At 42.9% G+C, this 23,173-nt stretch overlaps 1 protein-coding gene across 1 annotated transcript in view; it reads left to right on the forward strand.

Moving 5' to 3' along the window:
- LOC126199580 (uncharacterized) overlaps positions 1–23,173 on the forward strand; it is a 366,050-nt gene that overhangs the window by 154,700 nt on the left and 188,177 nt on the right. Inside the window, exon 5 of the mRNA XM_049936504.1 lies at positions 14,304–14,373. Within this exon, the coding sequence (XP_049792461.1) occupies positions 14,304–14,373 (70 nt within the window). The remainder of the gene's footprint in view (positions 1–14,303; positions 14,374–23,173) is intronic.

Raw genomic sequence — 23,173 nt, forward strand, 5'->3', positions numbered from 1 at the left:
TTTACGCCTTCTTAAAAGCTTTACAAATTTCGGTGCCCTTTCCATGTCACAATTCTAAGATATTTTGAGTCTTAACTTCTACAAGAATCCTCAAATTCGTTTTTTTTATTTTTTGTGTAGTGTTGTGGTGCATAGCATTTTAGTATTTCATGCTGTTACACTATCTATGTTTTATCCCTTCACCTTAATCTATGGTACTATTGGTGTTATTTTTGTTTTTGTTTTTATTGAAACTACTTTCTTTTTCCCACCTTCCTCTCTCTTCATTCTTCTTTCTCCTGACGATCTTATCTACAACATAAACTTAAAATATTTTGCTAATTATTTACTTGAACTTCTTGCAATTTTTCGTCGATTTCTTTATGGACTTCTAACATGAGTTGAGGCGATTCCCCCTTTTGTGCATACCATTCTAATTCTTCATCCTCTTTATCTTGCATCATTCATAATTGTTTGTTTATAACTGGTATTTCTTCTAATTTTAGCTTTTGCTCGAAGAGAAGTGTGACATTCCTGAATGTTGCCCTACCTTTCCCCATATCTATTATCGCTCGTCTCTCATTTAAAAAATCTGCACCTATAATCAAATCTACAGTTAGTTTAGGTATAATCACGAAGTTGGCTTCGATCTTTTGACCTTGGCACGAAAGAATTAACCTTGTTTGTCTCGTAACTTCCGCAGCATTGTTTCTAATAAGACCTCTTACTTTAATCTTACGTCTTTTCAGAGCTGGCAATTCCTCATTGGCTATACACTGCATGAATAAATTTTCTGAGATCGCAGTCAGTTCACTTCCGCTATCAATTACAATATTGACTGGGATATGCTTTACCATGGCCTTCACAATTGGTTGAATTTGAAAGGGTTGGTTCTGTTCTTCTTCTTCTTGCATCAACGAATCCTCCACTGAATCATACATGAGTCTTTTCAGGAATTTCCCTTGTGAATTCGAACTTTCTGTAGGATAAGCTTCGACTACTACTTCTCTCTCTTTTATTTCCTCTTCTCTATTTCTTCCTTCATTTACGTTTTCTTCAACATCCTCTACTTTTTCCTCATCCTCTTCTATCTTCTCCTTCTTTGTCGCTACTTCCACATAATCGCATCTAAATGCTCTAATTATCGCTTCATAACTTCATTCATTACATACGTTGGGTTGTGTGCCCACTAGTAACTTATTTTCAGCTTCTGTCGACTGCGCATTATCCTCATTGAAATCGCTTTCCCTGGTTTCCATCTCAAATAGCTCTGCAATACTCATTACTTCGTCCGTTCCTCCTACATTCGTTGTGCATGCCTCTTTCATCTGGTCCCTGCGGTTTTGTTTCTTCCTTCTTCTCTTCTCGTGATAAGGTATTTACTTCTCTGTTGGAGGTGCTGCAATTGTTCTGGGTCGGTGAGTCATTCTCTTTGGCATGGGCGCTTAGCTGTCAATTCGAACGTTTTTCGGGGTTTGGTGGTCTTACATCCACCTATTCTATGTGTATTCTCTTTTCTTGTTCAGCTTGTTGATATTGGTTTCTTTGTTGATAATTTGTTGGTCTATTGGCGATCCAATACCCGTTCCGGTTGTCGTTATTCCCTCTGTAATAGTTGTTGCCATTCCTGGGTGAATTATAGTTATTGCCATATTCTCTTCTAAATCCATAACCGGTTCTTTGTTGAAATCTGTTGTCGTTTCTTGGTGCGAAGTTATCACGTGGTTCGTAATTATTGTTTCTTCATACTGTGTCTTGTGGATTCCACTGCTTTTTGCTTTCGTTTTCACGTGCGCTTCGTCTTTTTCTTGCATCATCTTCCGAAAATATGAACTCTAGTTCCCTTAGAATACCTTTAAATGCTTCGATGTCATTGCCTCCGCGCTCTACTAATAATTGCTGGTATTTCAATGGTAACTTCATCGCGCATAATTTAATCAAGTCTCTGTCACTGTATGGTACATCTAAGCATTGATTTTTGTTTGCCATTACTTCGAAAAATTTCACGCGACTCTTCTCTCCTGAATTTTCAAAATATGGGTTCTGTAATAATTCGTACTTCACTCTGTTCTGTGCTTCGCTGGACCAATATCGTGAGAGAAACTTCTCTCTGAAATCTTCGTACGATCGTAATGTCGCTGCAACATTCTGCATGGTTTCTGCGACTGTTCCTGACGTGTGCACATATAAAGTCTAATTTGTGTGCTAGCGTCCAGTGTTCTGGTAATCCTACTCGGAATTGACCAATAAAAGTTCGTGGATGTAATGAGTTTCCTTCTCGAAAGTGCTGAAATTTTCTGACTGTGAGGAAATGATCGTTGTCGTACTTCGTCATAGTTCCATATGAAATTCGCGATTCTTCGCCACTTTTGTTACTGATCATTTCCCCCGTCGTTCTTCCCGGTTGTGGTAGATCCATTGGATAATGTCCACTGTAACTTTCGCCTACCCTTGCGTAGTATCGTTGGAGTGGTACGCAATAATTTTCTTCCATCGGTTGTGAACGTGTAGCTGAATGCATTGCACTGTACTCTTCGCGACCTGGCTTTCCATTGTCATGTATGGGTTCGGTATCTTGTCTGGCTAACCTTGCCGCTTCATTGCACGATCCAGACTGTCTTGAAACATACATTTGTGGTTCCCCATGTGTTTGTGATGCCGTTTGTTCATCAAGAATTTCGAAACGCGTTTGTTGCTGTGCAGGCTGTCTGGTTTCACGTATGTTACTTTCCGCCTGTGATTGGAATCGAAAATGCATGATATCTTCGTTAATTGCTTGTTTTTCCGGTGCTGTTACAGATACGGATGTGGTTGCAGACTCAGTGGTTGTTCGATCTTGTTCACTACTCTCTTCAATGGTTTGCGACAACTCTGTTCGCAATTTCTGAAATTGTCGCTTCTTTTGCGCTTCTTTTTTGACTATGCGGTTATCATATCTTTTCAGATCTGTTTTTGTGATACGTTTGCGTAACACACTGTTTTCAACAATTTCACGCGCTGTACCTGCTGCTTGTCTAGTAATTACGTTTATCTGTTTCTCTAGTTTCTTGACTTCTTCCTGGGTGTTGTTATGTAATGTTTTGATCTCGTCCTGAGTATCATTACGCAATGTTTGTACGTCCGCTTGTACCTTGTCAATGTCTGTTGTCAATTGATTGTGACCTGTTATTAAGTTTCCTATCACTTCTCGAGATTCTTTTGCCTCGTCTTCAATATGACTTAGGTGTAACTGAATTTTTTTGTTTTGTTCTTTAATCTCACGCACTTGTCTCGTGGTTTCTGCAATTTATTTCGTCGTTTCTGCATTCTGAATTTTAATTTGGTTCGCAATTTCTCTATTTTTTCTTGTCATGGTTTCCGTCATTAATTGTAATAATTCTGCCAGATTGGTGAGTCCTATTGCGTTTTCTTCCGACGTCCTACGCCCTGTGTTTTCGCCCAATTGTTGGTTTGCAACCGATTGCATTGAACTGTGCGGTGACACGTTTCTGCTCGAATTCCTTGTACTCTGTGGTGAGGGAGCTCTGATTACTTGTACTATGGGTTCTACGTATTCAAGACGCAAGTTATAATCCTCATTGGCTGTCTCTCTACTTTCCTGCTCCTCTGTCGCATGCTGACCCAGGTTTTCTGTGCCTTGGCGTACATTATCCTCGTTACGGTGCGTTATCTGTCCTATTTCTCGCGATACTGCTTGTACTGCCCTCCATTCTCTGTCCGTCTTCATGTTGGGTCTCTACCTCAATTCGGTCAAGGTCTCGATCTACCAATGCTAATCTTTCCGAATCCCTTATTTTCTGTTTTAAAAGCAATTCACGCGCCCTACTTCGCGTCAACATGCACTCATACGATCTCATGCGTTTCATAAACTTTTTGTTCACACGACTTGACACTCATTCACTTACTTGTTGGGTCAGAACCAACTTGTCAACGATTTATCCGCCACCTGTGCGCTTGCATTGGAGAGAAAACTTAATTCTAACAATATTAAAATTCTTAACTTAATTACGCTATTGTCTCTGCTATAATGTCTCACTTTCTATTGAATACTATCTTACTATCAATCGCTGAAGCTACTGTTTTCAACTATTTATGCCTTTAGGAAAAAATTTTTTACTACGAAAATTTTACCACAGGATATTTTTCTGACCTAGTTAGGCATGTGGTCGACCTTCAATCATGGTATTTTACCATCCTGGCAGGGTCGTCATTCTCTAACATTCTACGTGGTGTCTGTTGTTCCATGTCGTGTCTCCCTACCACTTACGCACAACGACGCTCTGAGTGTGTTTTTTAGGGAATTGACTAGTTTGAACCTGGGACCTGTTGCTGGTAAGGAGACGCCAGACCACGCATGACATGTAGCGTTCAGAAGAGTTCAGTGAGACTAGCGATGATATAATCAAATACTTAATGATTTCAGCGTCAGCTCCACTGCACTCCCTGTAAGAGAATCTTAACACTAACTAAATTTAGTGGAAGGGGTTCAAGGCTTTCCTATTTTTAGTTAGCTGGTAAAATAACGTTGAAAAAGCAGTTAAGTTTACCATTGGAAATTTTATTCTACTCACAAAACATTGTTTATAAATTGCACTATTGATAAAAGGATATGTTTTAATACAGGATGATAAAAACCAACTTCGTTCAACAAAACTGTGAACGAATATTCCCTGAATGGGTTTCCCAGTTCTACAATGGATTGAAGGTTGACCTATGCCATATCAGATCTATTATCTAGGTTTAAATTAAGTTTCACAAAAGAGAAAACTATCAAAATGGTCTACAATGACCATCGATTATCTTTAATTACTTATCTAACTTGTCGTAAATTACAGTGGCTGATGTGGCTTCTCAATAATTATATAACAGGAAAATCATCATGTTTCAGATTTTAGCTTATGTAGCAAATGTGAATACACTAGTATTACGTAAAAAGGGGATGTAACAGATGAGACTTCTGCAGTTGTGAGTGAAGCTTTATGCGTTCAAAAACGCGGCATCGCGTTCGTTCATTACCTTGTCGGTGTTCGTCAGGGGGCGGCGGCCGGCGCACTTTCATCCAGCTCGCCATCTCGGAAGCAACTCTCACCTAACTTCTCCTTACTACAATTTACCGAAGTTGGTTTAAAAATAAACTATCTGGCTGTGTTTTCATCTGAACAATCAGGGTCTCAATGTTAACATTAAGCTCTGCCTACAAAAATTCTGTCTATCCAATGATAACGTTATACTTTTCGTGGTGGGGCAATGTTTTTAAAGTTTGCAACGTAACACAGACGCGAAAAAGTCTCACGCTAAAACTTGCGGCTGGTGCGGACCTTTTAGTGTTATCGTAAGATTTATACTGTTCTTCTGGAGGGCTCTAGCTTTTAACATGGGCTGAGGGGTGGTCCTGGTGGTTAGCTGGTGACGTGGGTGTCCGTCCCTTATCGTAGAGCCTTCTAGCTTAACGCGGATCTGCTCTCGGCTTCTGTTCTCGTTTCTCCCCTGGAACTGCGTCTGTCTCACGGTGGGAAGTTATGACATGCATTTAGGCATTCTCGTGTTAGTCTGTGGTATTCCATTTGCTCAGTCGTTACTCGTGCCACTTTGGTTAATTTAATCTCACGATTTATTCGGAGCTATGTGACATACTACTGGATTTGCTTATCATGTCCGGGTTTTCATGGAAGGTGTTGGATTTGCCTTACACCTTACAAGAGCCTACAGAATATCAGGCTAGCTGTGTGGCTGGATTGAAGAGGTTTTAGCAAACAGAACACAGCATGTTGTTCTCAATGGAGCGACGTCTACAGACGTTAAAGTAACATCTGGCGTGCCCCAGGGGAGTGTTATGGGACCATTGCTTTTCACAATATACATAAATGTCCTAGTAGACAGTGTCGGAAGTTCCATGCGGCTTTTCCCGGATGATGATGTAGTATACAGAGAAGTTGCAGCATTAGAAAATTGCAGCGAAATGCAGGAAGATCTACAGCGGATAGGCACTTGGTGCAGGGAGTGGCAACTGACCCTTAACATAGAGAAATGTAACGTATTGCGAATACATAGAAAGAAGGATCTTTTATTGTATTTTTATATGATAGCGGAACAAACACTGGTAGCAGTTACTTTTTTAAAGTATCTGGAAGTATGCCTACGGAACGATTTGAAGTAGAATGATCACATAAAATTAATTGTTAGTAAGGTGGGTGCCAGGTTGAGATTCATTGGGAGAGTCCTTAGAAAATGTAGTCCATCAACAAAGGAGGTGGCTTACAAAACACTCGTTCGTCCTATACTTGAGTTTTGCTCATCAGTGTGGGATCCGTACCAGGTTGGGTTGACAGAGGAGATAGAGAAGATCCAAAGAAGAGCGGCCCGTTTGGTAAGCTTGATAGTGTTACGGAGACGTATAGTAAACTCAAGTGCAGACTCTTCAAGAGAGGTGCTCTGCATCGCGGTGTAGCTTGCTGTCCAGGTTTCGAGAGGGTGCGTTTCTGGATGAGGTATCGCTTATATTGCTTCCCCCTACTTAAGAGGAGATCACAAATGTAAAATTAGAGAGATTCGAACGCGCACGGAGACTTTCCGGCAGTCGTTCTTCCCGCGAATCATACGCGAGTGGAACAGGAAAGGGAGGTAATGATAGTGGCACGTAAAGCGCCCTCCGCCACACACCGTTGGGTTGCTTGCGGAGTATAAATGTAGATGTAGACGTAGATATACGTCAAGAGGACATCCAACAACTCTGTCAGTCAATGGCAAGCCGAATAACTGCATGTATACGGACCAGGTGTGAATTAACGCGTTATTAACTTGCTCAACTTGTGTAGCTACTTGTCTTGAATAAATCATCCAGTTTTTCATAAATAATAATCATTTGTTTTCTGTACATGTACAACACATCTACCCATTTCCGCCCCATTCGAATAATTTCTTCGTGGTATTTCTCCTTTTTTTCTCTTTTTTTCCCAATGCATTGCAGCTGTTGCTTTCTCTCTGAAGGAATTTATTATAATCCTAGCATCGTTTGCAATATGCACCAATTCTGCCTGTTGCATGTAAAGTGGAAGGTCATTCACATATACTGGGTGAACACTAATAAAACCGACAAATTCCAGAGACAACAGATTCCTGATTGGCAATGGAGGAAAAAAGGTTCAATGAACAGAAGTCCGGAAACGCATCGTTGCCAGGTAGTTGGCGCTGACGAATGGAAATTCCTCTGACCACGTGCCGTGTGTTCCTTGTGTGTTGCAGGCTGCGTGACTGACGTGGCATACTGTAAGCAGCAGAACGATCCGGTATTGGGGAACAAGCCGAGAGACAGCACACCCGTACCAAAATGAGTACCCTCACAGACACCAACCACATCACAAAACATTTCAAGCCCGTTTCGGACGTTTATGTGATCAAGGGTCCATTTACAGTCAGGAAACCGTCCCTGCAGTTTGTCGGTTCGATTAATGTTCACCCTGTACAAGGAATAGAGTGAAAAACTGGTTACAAAAATATATTCTTCCACAGCGTATGTGATTACTTTCTGAACAAGTTAAGAAATGACTGCATCCGCAGGACCGTGTGAATTTTTGTTATAGATCTAATTGCTTTCGCGGACGAACAAACTAAGAAGTACTGGCCCATACATCGAACATGGCTTGGTCCTAGACCGGAAGTCCACATAAGCAAACCAGAGCATCTTGAGGTAAGTAGGGCTACAGAATCCAGTCCACCTTAGCAAACCAGACCAACTTGAGGTAAGGAGCGCTGCAAAAGCCAGAGACATGCGAAAAGTAAATAGTGGTAACGGTCACGTGCTGAGACGAAGTGTCACATCCCTGACGCAGAGGAGTTTTGATACAGGTGTCCATATGTAAAATAACGAAACAACCAGTTGTCGAATCTGATGCTGGTAAAACCAAGCTGGTGTACAGCAATGGGAAAGAGTCATAAGAGCAAAACCGAATGTATTCGAAGGTGGAAAATGTTTGATATGCGCAAAATGCTTTATATCTCAGTAATGTGACTGCAGTGGCGTAAGAAACCAGATAACAAAACCTCCATTTCCTGATTAACTGTTCTGTGGTACGTCAGGACGTCTCGTATCAGCCTATCCCTTCCTTTATTAACTCCTGCTATAGTACCTCTTCATTAGTAAATCTATGCCCCTAGTCTTCAGCACTCTTCTGTAACGCTACATTCCAAAAGATTTGCTGCTTATCATGTCTGTACTGTCCATATTTCAGTTCCATATAAAGTTTCTCTCCAAACGCTCTTGCAAAAGATTTCTGAAAACCCCCGTTTATACACAGTGTTAAAGTAATTCTGTTTTCCAGAAAAGTTTTGTTTGTTATTGCCGGTATGTGTTTTATATTCTCTGTAGTTCCATCGAAATCAGTTATTTTGTCGTCCAAAAAACAAAACTCTTCTACTGCTTTCAGTCCTACTAATTTCCCTTTGTACCATAACTAAATATGTAAATGCTCTTGTTTTACTTTTATTGATATTCTTTCTATAGCCTTTTCACAAATATCTATCAATTTCCTTCAGTTGATCTTCAAATGGCTCAAATGGCTCTGGGCACTATGGGACTTAACTTCTGAGGTCATCAGTCCCCTAGAACGTAGAACTACTTAAACCTAACTAACCTAAGGACATCACACACATCCATGCCCGAGACAGGATTCGAACCTGCGACCGTAGCGGTAGTGCGGTTCCAGACTGTAGCGCCTAGAACCGCTCGGCCACCCCGGCCAGCTCAGTTGATCTTCCTGATCCCTTAGTGTCTCGGCTGGCATTACAGTGTCTTCAGCAACCGTGAAAATTTTACTTCTTTGTCCTCGAGATTAATTAATTTTCCTAACTTCACCTTTGATCCTTTGATATTCTGTTCGGTGTGCAAATTATGAGGTCACCATTGCTGAATCTCGATCAGTATGAGAAAAAATACAGCCTCTGTTAGGTGCGAAAAAGAGGTAGTTGAGCATCTATGGACCCAACAACGAATTCTACGATTGCTTTTTTCTCAGCGCGAACTAACGTGGCATTCCTTAGAACACACAGATGCCAGGGGAATTCACTCGGTGAAAGTAGTCACAAGAAAGCCAAGAGGTGAACCAAATTTTACGGTAGAGTGTCGGAAGAATATTGAATAGTAATTTGCATCTAGGGAAGGCTGTCCAAGATTAAATAATTCAACGAAGTTGAAATTTTATTCGAGTGTCTTGGCATGATAACATTCGACAACGCATAAAATAAATTGTGGCACGTCAATACAATATACTTAATGAACTTCATCAAATAATACTTAAGACGAAACGCTCCATCGTCGACAAAGTGAGGAGTAAATATCAGCGAAGTCAGCAGCCAGCAGGAGTCTCACGAAGCGGATACACTGCGACACTGGCTCTCTGCCTTTCAACTGCGTCCTCTATGTCATGTCCTGCGACTCTTGTAACTGCAATTTGATTTCTGCTGGAGTTGCAAATCAACTTCCGCTTCCTGTATTTTAACCCTGAAAACTACGTTTTTTTCTTGAATGCCAGAAGTAAGTAGTTTAAAAACTAGCCCAGTTCCATCCAGTAACAGAGAATTATATAAACATTACTGGGTCATACTAATATCTAAATTGTATGTTAAGATAAGTCTGTGGCCATTTGGTTTTGGACTCGATGTTTTAATCTACTTGTTTGTTCACAAAAAGCATTGAGCAAATTTGCTTCACTTGAAGCCATAACTCCAAACATTGTCGTAATGTTCTGTTTTCCCAATATTTCAGAAAATAATGACGAGCAGCGAACTGATAACTAAAGCAGACAGCTACAGTTTCCTTCACCCGTGGTTGGGGGACGGCCTTCTCACTAGCACAGGTGAGACTCTTTCGATATATGGTGTCAATACGCTTCAACTGCCTGCAATAATCTCTCATGCTACTTTTAAACTTTTCAGGGAAGAAGTGGCATTCTCACCGTAAGATGATAACGCCGGCCTTCCACTTCAGCATCCTGGACAATTTCGTAGAAGTATTCGCAGAGAAAGCCGAGGTTTTGGTAAACTTGCTCAAGACGAAAGCTGACGGGCAGTCGTTCGATATTTACCCCTACATCACACGCTGTGCTCTCGACATAATATGTGGTGAGAATTGGTTTTAAGGTACTTGGAACATAAAAAAAAATGGATAATATCATCTCACTTCGCCTTCCCGTAACACAGCTCTCAGAATGTGATCTTATGCTTCAAGAAATTCGTGAGGATTTTATTGCAGTGTAATGACAGTTTAGTATTCATTCTATGAGATGCAGTTTGCAAGCAAATCCACCAAAAGACGACAAACTGCTGAATTTTTGACAGAGAAACCCGCCGTAATGACTGGGGAGTCCTTGTACCCATTAATATCCAGTTATTACTCGTTTCCTCTTTTTAGTGAGCTTCAGCAGAATTCTGTCTTTATTTCCAATAATCTTTTTTTACCTTTCATTTCAGTGTCGTTGCTTCTGTGTTCCTAATGCGGCGAGAGATGAGGCCATCATCAACCGTAAAATTTGTTATAACTCATAGTACTTCACTAAGTACGATAAGACTGGCGTGTCTTCCTCCGATTTTAAACATCTTACTTAATTATGAGGGAACTAGCGGTTTGTTGGCGACTTCTAACTTCTATTTATATTTTATTTTACGTGTCCAGGACTTAGTTAATACGAAATAATCACAACCAGGGGTCCGTGCTACATTTTCGCTCGTTTATAATTTTAAATGACAGTATTTGGAATAAATGTATTCGCTGCGATAAGGGTAGTTGTAGGAATGAAGAGGAAACATCTATAAAAATGAACCGAATGATGTGAAATAATAATGATGAATTTATAATACATATTTGTGTTCATGTTTTCCTGAATATAATTTTGAGCAAAACTCTTTACAGAGCATTACATTCCCTCAGTGTAAACGGTATTCGACATAAGAATGTGCCTTTCGTTTTTCATTTTCCTTAAGAGATACAAAAATGTTAGTTGATTTAGTTTCCCTTGGAAAGTTACATACAGTTGCCCGTAACTAAAGAAGGGATTTCTTTGAAGGTTTGTCCCTGCAACTTGTTTATAGCGATCTCTAAAGCAATCTTAGTAGGAAAGTTTCTACTTGTCAGTTGACAAGGCATGTTTGGATCAGATGGTGTTAAGTTTAACAGCGGTATTACAATGGTTTTCCCGATGTCAATCAGCTGAGAATGAATTGTAAACAGGGCACCTGTGCGAAACTTTCACACTTGGGTAGTAGTAAATAATGACATTATTTCGAATACGCGTATTCGCTGCTATAACGGTAGTTGGCGAAAATGACAATTTTGTATGTCGTTTGAGAAAGTATATTTGTTTAGAGAAGTCAATTTGCACGACGGCAGATATAATGGACTACCGCAGTGTTCACTAATATTATTTATGGCAATGTTTTATACAAATTATACAGTTAATATGTACTTTAAACAAATAAAACGATATCTGTAATAAGATCATATGAAAAGGGAGTCCCCAGCTCGTGGTTATCAGTTAGCTTCCTAAAATATAGGTATGGGGCAGAGCGTACATGATGTCCATTTGTCTGTGATAGTTAAGAGCGGCCCCTATGAGGGGGAAGACGTCTGATGACTTGATAGGAGAAAAAACAGGGGTCGATATATAAGAGACAGAGAATCCAATATTAGAAGCAGAAACTGAAAGAACATTGGAAGACTTAAGATCAAATTAAACAGAAGGGATAGATAACATTCCATCTGAATTTCTAAATTAATTGGGGGTAATGACAACAAAATTACTATTTACGTTGGTGTGTAGAATGTATGAGACTGGCGATATACCGACAGATTTTCGGAGCAGCAGCATCCACACAACTCCGAAGAAAGCAAGAGTCGACAAGGGCAAGAATTATCGCTCAATCAGCATGAAAGCTCATGCATCCCAGTTGCTGACAAGAAAATACACGAAAGAATGGAAAGGAAAATCGAGGATGTGTTAAATAGTGAATTTGGTTTTAAGAAAGCTAAAGGCACCAGAGAGGCAATTCTGACGTTCGGTTGATAATGAAAGCAAGACTGAAGAAAAATCAAGATACGTTAGGAAATGTAAAATGGTGCAAGTTGTTCGAAATTCTGGGAAAAATAGGGGTAAGGTACAACGAATAACGAGTAATATACTATATGTTCAAGAACCAAGAGGGAACAATAAGAGTGGGAGAAGAAGGACAAAGTGCTCGGATTAAAAAGATGTAAGACAGAGATGCAGTCTTTAACCTCTACTGTTCGATCTGTACATAGAAGAAGCTATGACGGAAATAAAAGCAGTTTCAAGAATGGAAGCGAAATTCAAGGTGAAAGGTTATCAGTGATAACAATCGCTGATAACGTTGCAAGAGAATAAGAATTACAGAATCTGCTGAATGGAATGAACAGTCTAATGAGTACAGACCGAGAGTAAATCGAAGAAACACGAAAGTAATGAGAAGCAGCAGAAATGAGAACAGCAAGAAACATAACGTCTGGATTGGTCGTCACGAAGTAGTTGAAGTTAAGGAATTTGCTACCTACGCAGCAAAATAACCCATGACGGTCGGAGCGAGGAGGACATCAAAAGAAAACAAGTAGAGGCAAAAAGGGCATTCCTAGCCGAGAAGATTCTACTACTATCAGACCTAAATTTGAGCAAGAAATTTCTTAGAATGTAAAATTGAAGCATAGTAGTGAAACGCGTACAGCAGAAAAGAAGAGGATCGAGGCATTTGAGACGTGGTGTTACAGAAGAATGTTGAAAATTGGGCGAATTGATAAGGTAAGGAATGAGGATGCTCTCCGGAGAATCGTCCATGAAAGGAATGTATGGAAGACACTGACAAGGAAAAGGGACAGCATGGTAGGGCATTTGGTTCAAATGGCACTGAGCACTATGGGACTTAACATCTGAGGTCATCAGTCCCCTAGAACTTAGAACTACTTAAACCTAACTAACCTAAGGACATCACACACATCCATGCCAGAGGCAGGATTCGAAACTGCGACCGTAGCGGTCGCGCGGTTCCAGACTGTAGCGCCTAGAACCGCTCGGTCACCCTGGCCGGCGGTAGGGCATTTGTTAAGAGATCACAGAATGACTTCCAGAGTACTAGAGGGAGCTGTAGTGGGTAAAAATTGTACAGGAAAAAAAGACTGGAACACACGCAGCAAATAATTGAGGACGTAGGTTGCAAGTTCTAATTTGAGATGAAGAAGTTGGCACACGAGAGGAATTCCTGGCAGGCCGCAACATACCAGTCACAAGACTGATGACAACAAGAAATTAAAAGACGTTTTTATGTTAAAATTTTCTACAAATAGTAAGTTTCAGCGCAAAATCAACATTCAATGCTACAAGTCGGCTTAAAAAACCTTTCTAACGATACCTCATACATCCCTTAGGATTAATATGTGTTGAGAAAACGGGATGTTGATTTGAGAAATAATATAATAGTAAAATACTGCCAGGCATGGCTCATTTTCTATTAGATGGACCATAAGTTCCAGAGTATCGCTGCCTTGATGGTCTTATCATTCTTTGCATGCAGATTTTCTGTGGTACAATGATCGGGCAGGTTTCAGCAGACCATGTGGGTCCTGCAGGTCACCATACTCTTCAGACACGAACCCCTCTTACTGAGGTTCCGCTTCGATCTTGACACTTCTCCCCTCAGTCGGTGTAGTGCCTTCAATGCCACACACGGCAGTAACAAGCCCGTAATACGTTCTTCTTTGATGTTCTCCGAAACCTTTTATGTTGCTGAATTTCTCAGTAGGTCTGTTCAGCGAGATCACCTGATGGAAATACTGATGTTGTGAGCCTGAAGCTCCTCCTTGATTTCAACCTAGGTTAGACCAGCGTCTTTCCGGAATTTGCTTTGAGATTGTTATTATCATAATAATAATGAATTAGGGATGGGTCTACCTTTTTGCAAGTACACAAATTATTGTTTTGTGTCTTCACCCAAACATAGTTGTGGCGTCCTCAGTCTTTTTTATTTTTTTTATTTTTTTTTTTTTACTTCACATTGCCTGTGTCCTGTGGCTGCCAACTAAATTCAGTCACAGTTCTAAATAAGTACGTCATCTCATAACTACTAGGCTAGTCCCTAGCTGTGACATTTTCGTTTTTATGTACGGAACGTGTGTTTGTGCAGTCGAGCTTGACGTTTTCTCCTGCTCGCTTCTAAATATTGCGTCCTAATATGTCGCTGTGCCTTGCACACTCGTTTCACTCTCAGTACCGAGTGATTTATATTACGTTACCCTACTAACAACTTTATCCTTTCTTCTTTTTTTATAGAAACTGCTATGGGGACCTCAATCGACGCACAGCACAACATCGATTCTGATTATGTAGCAGCGGTGTACAAGTAAGTTACCTTAAATCACAGAATATACACAGTATTGTTTGTAAAAATTAATATATTTTTAAGGAATGGTCAAATATATTAAATTCTGATACGATATGAAATAGGATTTTTGATACGATATGAAATTATGGTCGGAGGAAGGCAATGGCAAACCACCGCCGCCTTGACGTTGACTATTACGGCGTGCGAGTCCCCCGCATCGTCCCCTACGCTCTGTCAAGGAGTATGGGACCTCATCATCATCATCATCATCATCATCATCATCATCATCATCATTATAACCATCATCATCATCATGAAATGGCCGACCATGATGTAGAAAGGATGACTGAATTTTCAGAGAAATAAAACCATATTACCTGCCAAAATGAGTGCTTAGAGAAACATCAAGTGCTGTTGTATAATCCTCTACGCGTGGGACACTGAACAAAAGAAGAACTACTGTATTCCTGAGGAAATAAGTACTTGCTGCCAACTGTCCGAGTCTCCAGTCCATCCTTGTCGGCAGATGGACAACTGAAACGACTGAGGAAAATCGAGATCCTTCAGTAAGCTACACTTCAGCAACCTGAGCGGGGCGATGATAAACATCTCTAACAGTTTTTACAGCTCGTGACCTAGCGATAGAATAAAATCACGAATATGAGCAGTCTTAGGTTGGAGGACTTTCCATTGTAATGGGCTACAGAAATTTATTCTGAGCAGCCGCTGTTGCCCATCTTACCAAGTGGGACCCAAAGGAGGTGCACTATACTGTGGTACGTTGCTGTTGCCAAAGCCAAAGAGGGGAGCGTCCCTTGTTTGTGACACCAAAGCATCTGCAAATAAGGGCAAGGTACAAACTTTCACTACTTCAGACGTCCCCCACGAAAAACGAATTATCGTAGTACAGTAAAACGTTCTGGAAACATTTGTAAGGACATGCGGTAGAGAAATAATTACTATGTAATTGAAAGAAACACATTTTAATTTCCACATGGGAGATAAACATTTGTTAATTCCGTACCTGTTATGTCCCAGGTTACAAACTTTGCTCAGTGTGACGTCCATCTGCATCCACGACAGCCTGAACCTCACTTACTGATTGATCTCCTGTTGCGCGAAACAATGGTGGACCACGGAATGTTCAGTTGTCGAAACACAGGTCGTGCAGAGCTTTGAAATCGCACATCAACAAGTGGCGCAATTGGCCGTCGACCCCTCACAGGAGCATATTCCTAAATCGTCAGTTAATTCTAACATTCGAATCACGCTCGTCAACAACGGTGCGGAAGGATGACCTCTCCGTATTCCTTTAACACGTCGACACTCATAAAGAGCAGCGGTACTATTGCTGTTGTTTTGATAAAACAGTTTTACGAGTATGGCCCTGCTCACCTTGTCCAGACCCACGTTGACTGATGCTTGTGTTTCAACCCTACGTCAGCTTACCAGTACCGGCACTTGATGGCAATTGGAAATTCGTGGTAAGTTCCTATGGGACCAAACTGCTGAGGTCATCGGTCCCTAGGCTTACACATTACTTAATCTAATTTAAACTAACTTACGCTAAGGACAACACACACACTCATGCACCTGATGGCAAGTGATAATACTTACACCACTATCAACGCAAGTCCTGCATCGCACAGTCAGAAAATTACTCCTATAAAGTAAGGTACCGACACGGTAAATAGTTTTCCGTGTGAGCCGTGAATTTACTTTATTTACTAGCGGTTTATCTAGAACATTAACACATTTAATCACACTATATAAGCGTAGAAGTAGTTGCCAATGGGTAACTGATGGAACAAATTAAAAAAAATTTTCTTTTAATAAATGGAAATTTTATTCCTAAAGGCCCTTCTTTTTTTTTTAACAGACTTAAAATTATAATCAGAAAATCACCCTGCAAATATTAAGTTACAGTTTATTCAGAGGCAGAAATAACTTTTTTTTTTTTTTTTTTTTTTTTTTTTTTTTTTTTTTATAGCATGAGCTTTCGGGCTGAGAACCTTGGCGCTCCCTTTTAACACGGCCGTAGTCACGACCGCTCACAACAACCTCTGAAAGACTACACTGGTGCAAATCTGCAACACACCAGATTGCTTTAAACTAAAAATTTTAACAACTCACACAATCACATAAACTACCCAGTAAGAGGGATGGAAACGGTACAAAACACTCACATTAAAAATTATTTGCCACCGAAAGTGCAACTTGTTTTTAAAGAACTCTTACGGTGGAAGGGTGGCAACTTTATATGCTAAAAAGACCATTTAAATGAAATCCATGAAATGCAGTTTTACATCAAATGTACCAACATGCTCTACGTTACACATATACCACCTCGCAAAATGATAGGCAAGATAAAAACATATTTCAGGAATTTGGCCTTTACATCTTAAGCAATAAATTCGTTAACACCGAATTCGACAAACATGACAGAGGCAGCTATTAACGTATGGCAGACCGACAGACAGACCCTAACTGCCTAACAAATGTGGACGAGAGACAGACAAGCAAGCTGGGGACGAGAGACTGATCAAGAAACACGTAGAAGTTAACAATTAAATGAAACAACATATCACGAATCACTTAACTTCTAATTAACTGCGATGTCTGGCGAATACCTGGCGCAGGACATCCAAAACGCTCTCCCGAACCGTCCGCTGCCAGCCGCTTCAACGGACACTTGAAGGCGCGCCGATCTCCCATCTCACGGCGTCGCAGCTCGCCCCGGCCAGACCGACGTCGTGGGTTGACTCCTGTTGCTCTCGTGTCGGCCGCGAAGCCACTACACCTCGGTACACGGCGAGGCCCACTGGACTAACGTTGCGACCTCACATGCGCCGACGCTCAAGACGGACAAGTCATTTTGTGTCCCAGTGCGCGACCGACCAACCGATCGATCCAACCGCCAATGACCATCGCCTGAACAAACTCGAGCAGACTAGCGGCCGAATACATACTAGCACTCCGGACGACAGACAGACAAACACTGACTGCCCCACACTGACCCGACTGACCAACTGCCCAGACTCGCCCCCAGACGTCACCGGCTCAGACTGACTCACTCCGACCGACCAACTACTGAGTTTTTTTTTTTCTTTGTTGTACTTCAATTCCCCATCGGGGCGGGCTGGCAGCAGCATATGCGCTGCTCTTCAGCCGAAAGACATAGAACAAACAATGTTGTTGTTGTTGTGGTCTTCAGTCCTGAGACTGGTTTGATGCAGCTCTCCATGCTACTCTATCCTGTGCAAGCTTCTTCATCTCCCAGTACCTACTGCAACCTACATCCTTCTGAATATGCTTAGTGTATTGATCTCTTGGTCTCCCTCTACGATTTTTACCCTCCACGCTGCCCTCCAATGCTAAATTTGTGATCCCTTGATGCCTCAAAACATGTCCTACCAACCGATCCCTTCTTCTAGTCAAGTTGTGCCACAAACTTCTCTTCTCCCCAATCCTATTCAATACCTCCTCATTAGTTACGTGATCTACCCACCTTATCTTCAGCATTCTTCTGTAGCACCACATTTCGAAAGCTTCTATTCTCTTCTTGTCCAAACTGGTTATCGTCCATGTTTCACTTCCATACATGGCTACACTCCATACAAATACTTTCAGAAACGACTTCCTGACACTTAAATCTATACTAGATGTTAACAAATTTCTCTTCTTCAGAAACGATTTCCTTGCCATTGCCAGTCTACATTTTATATCCTCTCTACTTCGACCATCATCAGTTATTTTACTCCCTAAATAGCAAAACTCCTTTACTACTTTAAGTGTCTCATTTCCTAATCTAATCCCCTCAGCATCACCCGATTTAATTTGACTACATTCCATTATCCTCGTTTTGCTTTTGTTGATGTTCATCTTATATCCTCCTTTCAAGACACTGTCCATTCCGTTCAACTGCTCTTCCAAGTCCTTTGCTGTCTCTGACAGAATTACAATGTCATCGGCGAACTTCAAGGTTTTTACTTCTTCTCCATGAATTTTAATACCTACTCCGAATTTTTCTTTTGTTTCCTTTACTGCTTGCTCAATAAACAGATTGAATAACATCGGGGAGAGGCTACAACCCTGTCTCACTCCTTTCCCAACCACCGCTTCCCTTTCATGCCCCTCGACTCTTATAACTGCCATCTGGTTTTTGTACAAATTGTAAATAGCCTTTCGCTCCTTGTATTTTACCCCTGCCACCTTCAGAATTTGAAAGAGAGTATTCCAGTTAACGTTGTCAAAAGCTTTCTCTAAGTCTACAAATGCTAGAAACGTAGGTTTGCCTTTTCTTAATCTTTCTTCTAAGATAAGTCGTAAGGTTAGTATTGCCTCACATGTTCCAACATTTCTACGGAATCCAAACTGATCTTCCCCGAGGTCGGCTTCTACCAGTTTTTCGATTCGTCTGTAAAGAATTCGCGTTAGTATTTTGCAGCTGTGACTTATTAAACTGATAGTTCGGTAATTTTCACATCTGTCAGCACCTGCTTTCTTTGGGATTGGAATTATTATATTCTTCTTGAAGTCTGTGGGTATTTCGCCTGTCTCATACATCTTGCTCACCAGATGGTAGAGTTTTGTCATGACTGGCTCTCCCAAGGCCATCAGTAGTTCTAATGGAATGTTGTCTACTCCCGGGGCCTTGTTTCGACTCAGGTCTTTCAGTGCTCTGTCAAACTCTTCACGCAGTATCTTATCTCCCATTTCATCTTCATCTACATCCTCTTCCATTTCCATAATATTGTCCTCAAGTACATCGCCCTTGTATAAACCCTCTATATACTCCTTCCACCTTTCTGCCTTCCCTTCTTTGCTTAGAACTGGGTTGCCATCTGAGCTCTTGATATTCATACAAGTGGTTCTCTTCTCTCCAAAGGTCTCTTTAATTTTCCTGTAGGCAGTATCTATCTTACCCCTATTGAGACAAGCCTCTACATCCTTACATTTGTCCTCTAGCCATCCCTGCTTAGCCATTTTGCACTTCCTGTCGATCTCATTTTTGAGACGTTTGTATTCGTTTTTGCCTGCTTCATTTACTGCATTTTTATATTTTCTCCTTTCATCAATTAAATTCAATATATCTTCTGTTACCCAAGGGTTTCTATTAGCCCTCGTCTTTTTACCTACTTGATCGTCTGCTGCCTTCACTACTTCATCCCTCAAAACTACCCATTCTTCTTCTACTGTATTTCTTTCCCCCATTCCTGTCAATAGTTCCCTTATGCTCTCCCTGAAACTCTCTACAACCTCTGGTTCTTTCAGTTTATCCAGGTCCCATCTCCTTAAATTCCCACCTTTTTGCAGTTTCTTCAGTTTCAATCTGCAGTTCATAACCAATAGATTGTGGTCAGAATCCACATCTGCCCCTGGAACAAACAATAGAAGACATTTAAAAATAACAAAGGAGAGAATACGGTGAACATAGATATACAAAAGGGGGAACATCATGGAAGACAACAGATAAAAAACGGGGTGACTGTAAATTTGAGATAAAAAACTGTTAAAAAGTAGCAAACACAAAGAGCCACACACTGCGACAATTAAAAGAACACAAGGCACAGTATGACTGGAGCATAAAAGGTATCGACGCATGGCGTAGCACAGAACAAACACTGACGACGAACCTCAAGGCAGTACACAATTAAAATCACACCTCTTGACGCACAGGAGAAACAGCACTAAGCACAACACTGATGTGGCGCACTGACGATGATCAAAACGGAGGATCTGCCAGGCGCAAGGAAGTGAGGGAGACCGGAAGAAGGGAGGGAGGGGGGGAAGAGAGGGGGGAGATGAGCAGGGGGCGCGCTCAAGAGGGCCAGGTAGGGAGGGATGTGGGAAGGAAAGAGGCAAGTATAGGGTGCAGGGTCTCAGGGGGGGAGGAGGAAAATCCGCTCTGGGAGAAGGAGGGGAGAGGAAAAAGAGGGTCCTGGGGAGTGGGGCGGGGGGGTAGAAGGCCAGGTTATAGTTGGAAGGAAGGGTAGATGTCACGGCTAAGTTCGTCATCTGGGAGGGGGAGGCGTTGGAAATTGTCCTGATGAAGGAGATGGAGGGTGTGGAGGTGGAGAGAGGGAGGGATCAGCGATAGAGGCACAGCAACAGGCTGGGGCTGGAGAGGAAGGAGGAAACCAGAGGTGGGGGGGATCAAGCCTGCGGAGAATGTAAAGGATGTGGTGATGTTGGAGGAACAGGAGGATGTGGGGGAAGGGGATCAGTTCATACAGGAGCCGTGTCGGGGAAGGAAGGCGGATATGGAAGGCAAGGCGGAGCGCATGGCGTTCAAGGATTTGGAGGGCCTTGTAAAAGCGGGTGGGGGCGGAGATCCAGGCAATGCTGGCATAACAGAGGATAGGACAGATGAGGGATTTGTAGGTGTGGAGGATGGTAGAAGGATGCAATCCCCATGTCCGGCCAGACAGGAGTTTCAGAAGGTGGAGGCGGGAATGGGCTTTCTGCTAGACGGTCTGGAGATGAGGGGTCCAGGTGACGTGTCGGTCGAGGGTCATGCCAAGGTATTTCAGGGTGGGAGTGAGCTGGATGGGATGACCATAAAGGGTGAGGTAGAAATCATGGAGGCGAAAGGCGAGAGTGGTGCGGCCTATGATGATTGCCTGGGTTTTGGAGGGGTTGAGACAGAGGAACCACTGGTTACACCAAGTGGTGAACTGGTTAAGGTGGGTTTGGAGCGTACGTTGGGACCGTTGAAGGGTAGGATAGAGATCCAGGAAGGCGGTGTCATCAGCATACTGGAGAAGGTGGACTGGTGGGGGTGGCTTGGGCATATCAGCTGTATACAGGAGATAAAGGAGAGGGGAGAGGACAGAACCCTCGGGGACGCCAGCCATGGGATAAAAGATACGGGAGTTGGTGTTGTGGATGGTGACATAGGAAGGACGGTGCGAGAGGAAGGAAGCGAAAAGATGGACAAAATTGATAGGCATGGCGTAGGTTTGGAGTTTAAAGAGGAGACCGGGATGCCATCCACGGTCATAGGCATTTTGGAGGCCAAGGGAAACAAAAATGGCGGAGCGACGGGAGTTGAGCTGGAGGGACAGAAGGTGAACGAGATTGAGGAGTTGGTCTTCAGCAGAGAAGGAGGGTCGGAAGCCACACTGGGTAAGGGGGAGGAGGTGGTGTTGAGCAAGGTGCTGATGGATACGGTGGGAGAGGATGGATTCAAAGACCTTACTAAAGATGGAGGTGAGGCAGATGGGACGATAGGGAGAGGCAGCAGAAGGGGATTTGAGGAATAAGAGGACGCAGGAGGTCTTCCACAGGTCAGGGTAGAAGCCAGTAGAGAGGATGACATTATAGAGATGGGCGAGGACAGTCAGGAAGGAATAGGGGCTTTCTCGAAGGTGACGGTAGGTGACACAGTCGTGACCACGGGCCATGTTGCGTTTGGACCGGAGGATAAGTTTAATGTCTTGTGCTGTGATGGGAGTGTTTATGTCGGAGGGGGGCAACTGCCCCAAGTACTGGAGACTAGGAGCAAGTGAAGCGACTGAAGTATCGGCACATTCCATGACGGTGGGGAAAAGAGAATAATCAAAGTGGGGATCATCGGGGATGGAGAAGACCTCGGAAAGGTGGGAAGCGAAGTGGTTGGCCTTACTGAGGTTGTCAGGAAGGGGGCGATCGTTATGGGGGTAGTGGGGAGCGGAAAGGGAACCATTAAGGCGATGGAAGGCGGACCAGTACTTGGAGGAGTTGATAGGGAGGGTGGCATTGAGTCGTGTGCAGGTCTGGCGCCAGTCTCGGCGTTTCGTTGCAATGACAACATCGGGGGTGGTGTCACTTTCAGGTCGGGTGTGCTAGGGGAAGGGGAACAAGGTCACCTTGGATCGTGGAAAGGAAGTGATGCCACCGCCGAAGGGCAGCAGGTGTGCGGCTATGGATGTTGAGGTCGGCGGCAGTCACATAGGTGGAGAAGGTGTGGTCAATGTGCAAGATGAAGTCATAAGGAAGAGGAGCAGTGGAGCGGACATAGATGGTGGCACAGGTAATGGGGAGGGAAGGGAAGAAGACGTTAAGGATAAGGTGTTCAGTGGGATCATTTAGGAAAGGTTGTGGCCGGACGGGGATAAGCTTAAGGTGGCCAATCATGACTCCACCCTGCGCATGAGGACCAGGAGCGTCAGTGCGGTGGAGGATATAGGGAGAAGTGCAGATAGAATGGTGGGAGAGGTTTCGTTCAAGAGGAAGGTGTCGACCTGGTGGTGGGAGAGGGTGTGCATGAGGAGGTATTTGTTGGAGCGGAAGGAGCGAATGTTCTGGTAAAGGATGCAATACTCGTGCTGCGCCTTGGCGGGAAGGAGGGGGGGGGGGGAAGAGAGGGAAGGGAAGAGACTTAAACTAGGGTGTCGAGGCGGGTGAAGGTGAAGTGGCCTTGGTTGTGGGAGTAAGTGGCGAAGGTGTTCAGGTGGAAAATGGAGCGAGCAGCAAGGGAGATTTGTTTGAAGGTGTGGGGGCGCTGAAAAGGGTGAATGTTTTAGAGTACAACGGTAAGGAACTGGATGATGTCCTCGGCCATGGGGGGTGGATGGAGGGAATTGTTGGGATGGACAGGGGGATCGACGGGACGAACTGGGACTATAAGCTCAGGTATGGCTGGAGGGGGTTTAGCTTTACACTTGTGGGAGTAGGTGGGATGGGGGCCATTGCAGGTGTTACAGTTAGGAGGAGGAGCGAGGTTGGGGCAGTTCTTAAGAAAGTGGGAGGCCTTGCAACGGGGACTGGTGGGGGGATTTTGCAGTTGGGATTCAGGTGGTCATTGTACATCAGGCACCGCTGGCAACGACAGGAT

The sequence above is a fragment of the Schistocerca nitens genome, chromosome 8 (assembly GCF_023898315.1).
Source record: "Schistocerca nitens isolate TAMUIC-IGC-003100 chromosome 8, iqSchNite1.1, whole genome shotgun sequence".
Classification (NCBI taxonomy): Eukaryota; Metazoa; Arthropoda; class Insecta; order Orthoptera; family Acrididae; genus Schistocerca; species Schistocerca nitens.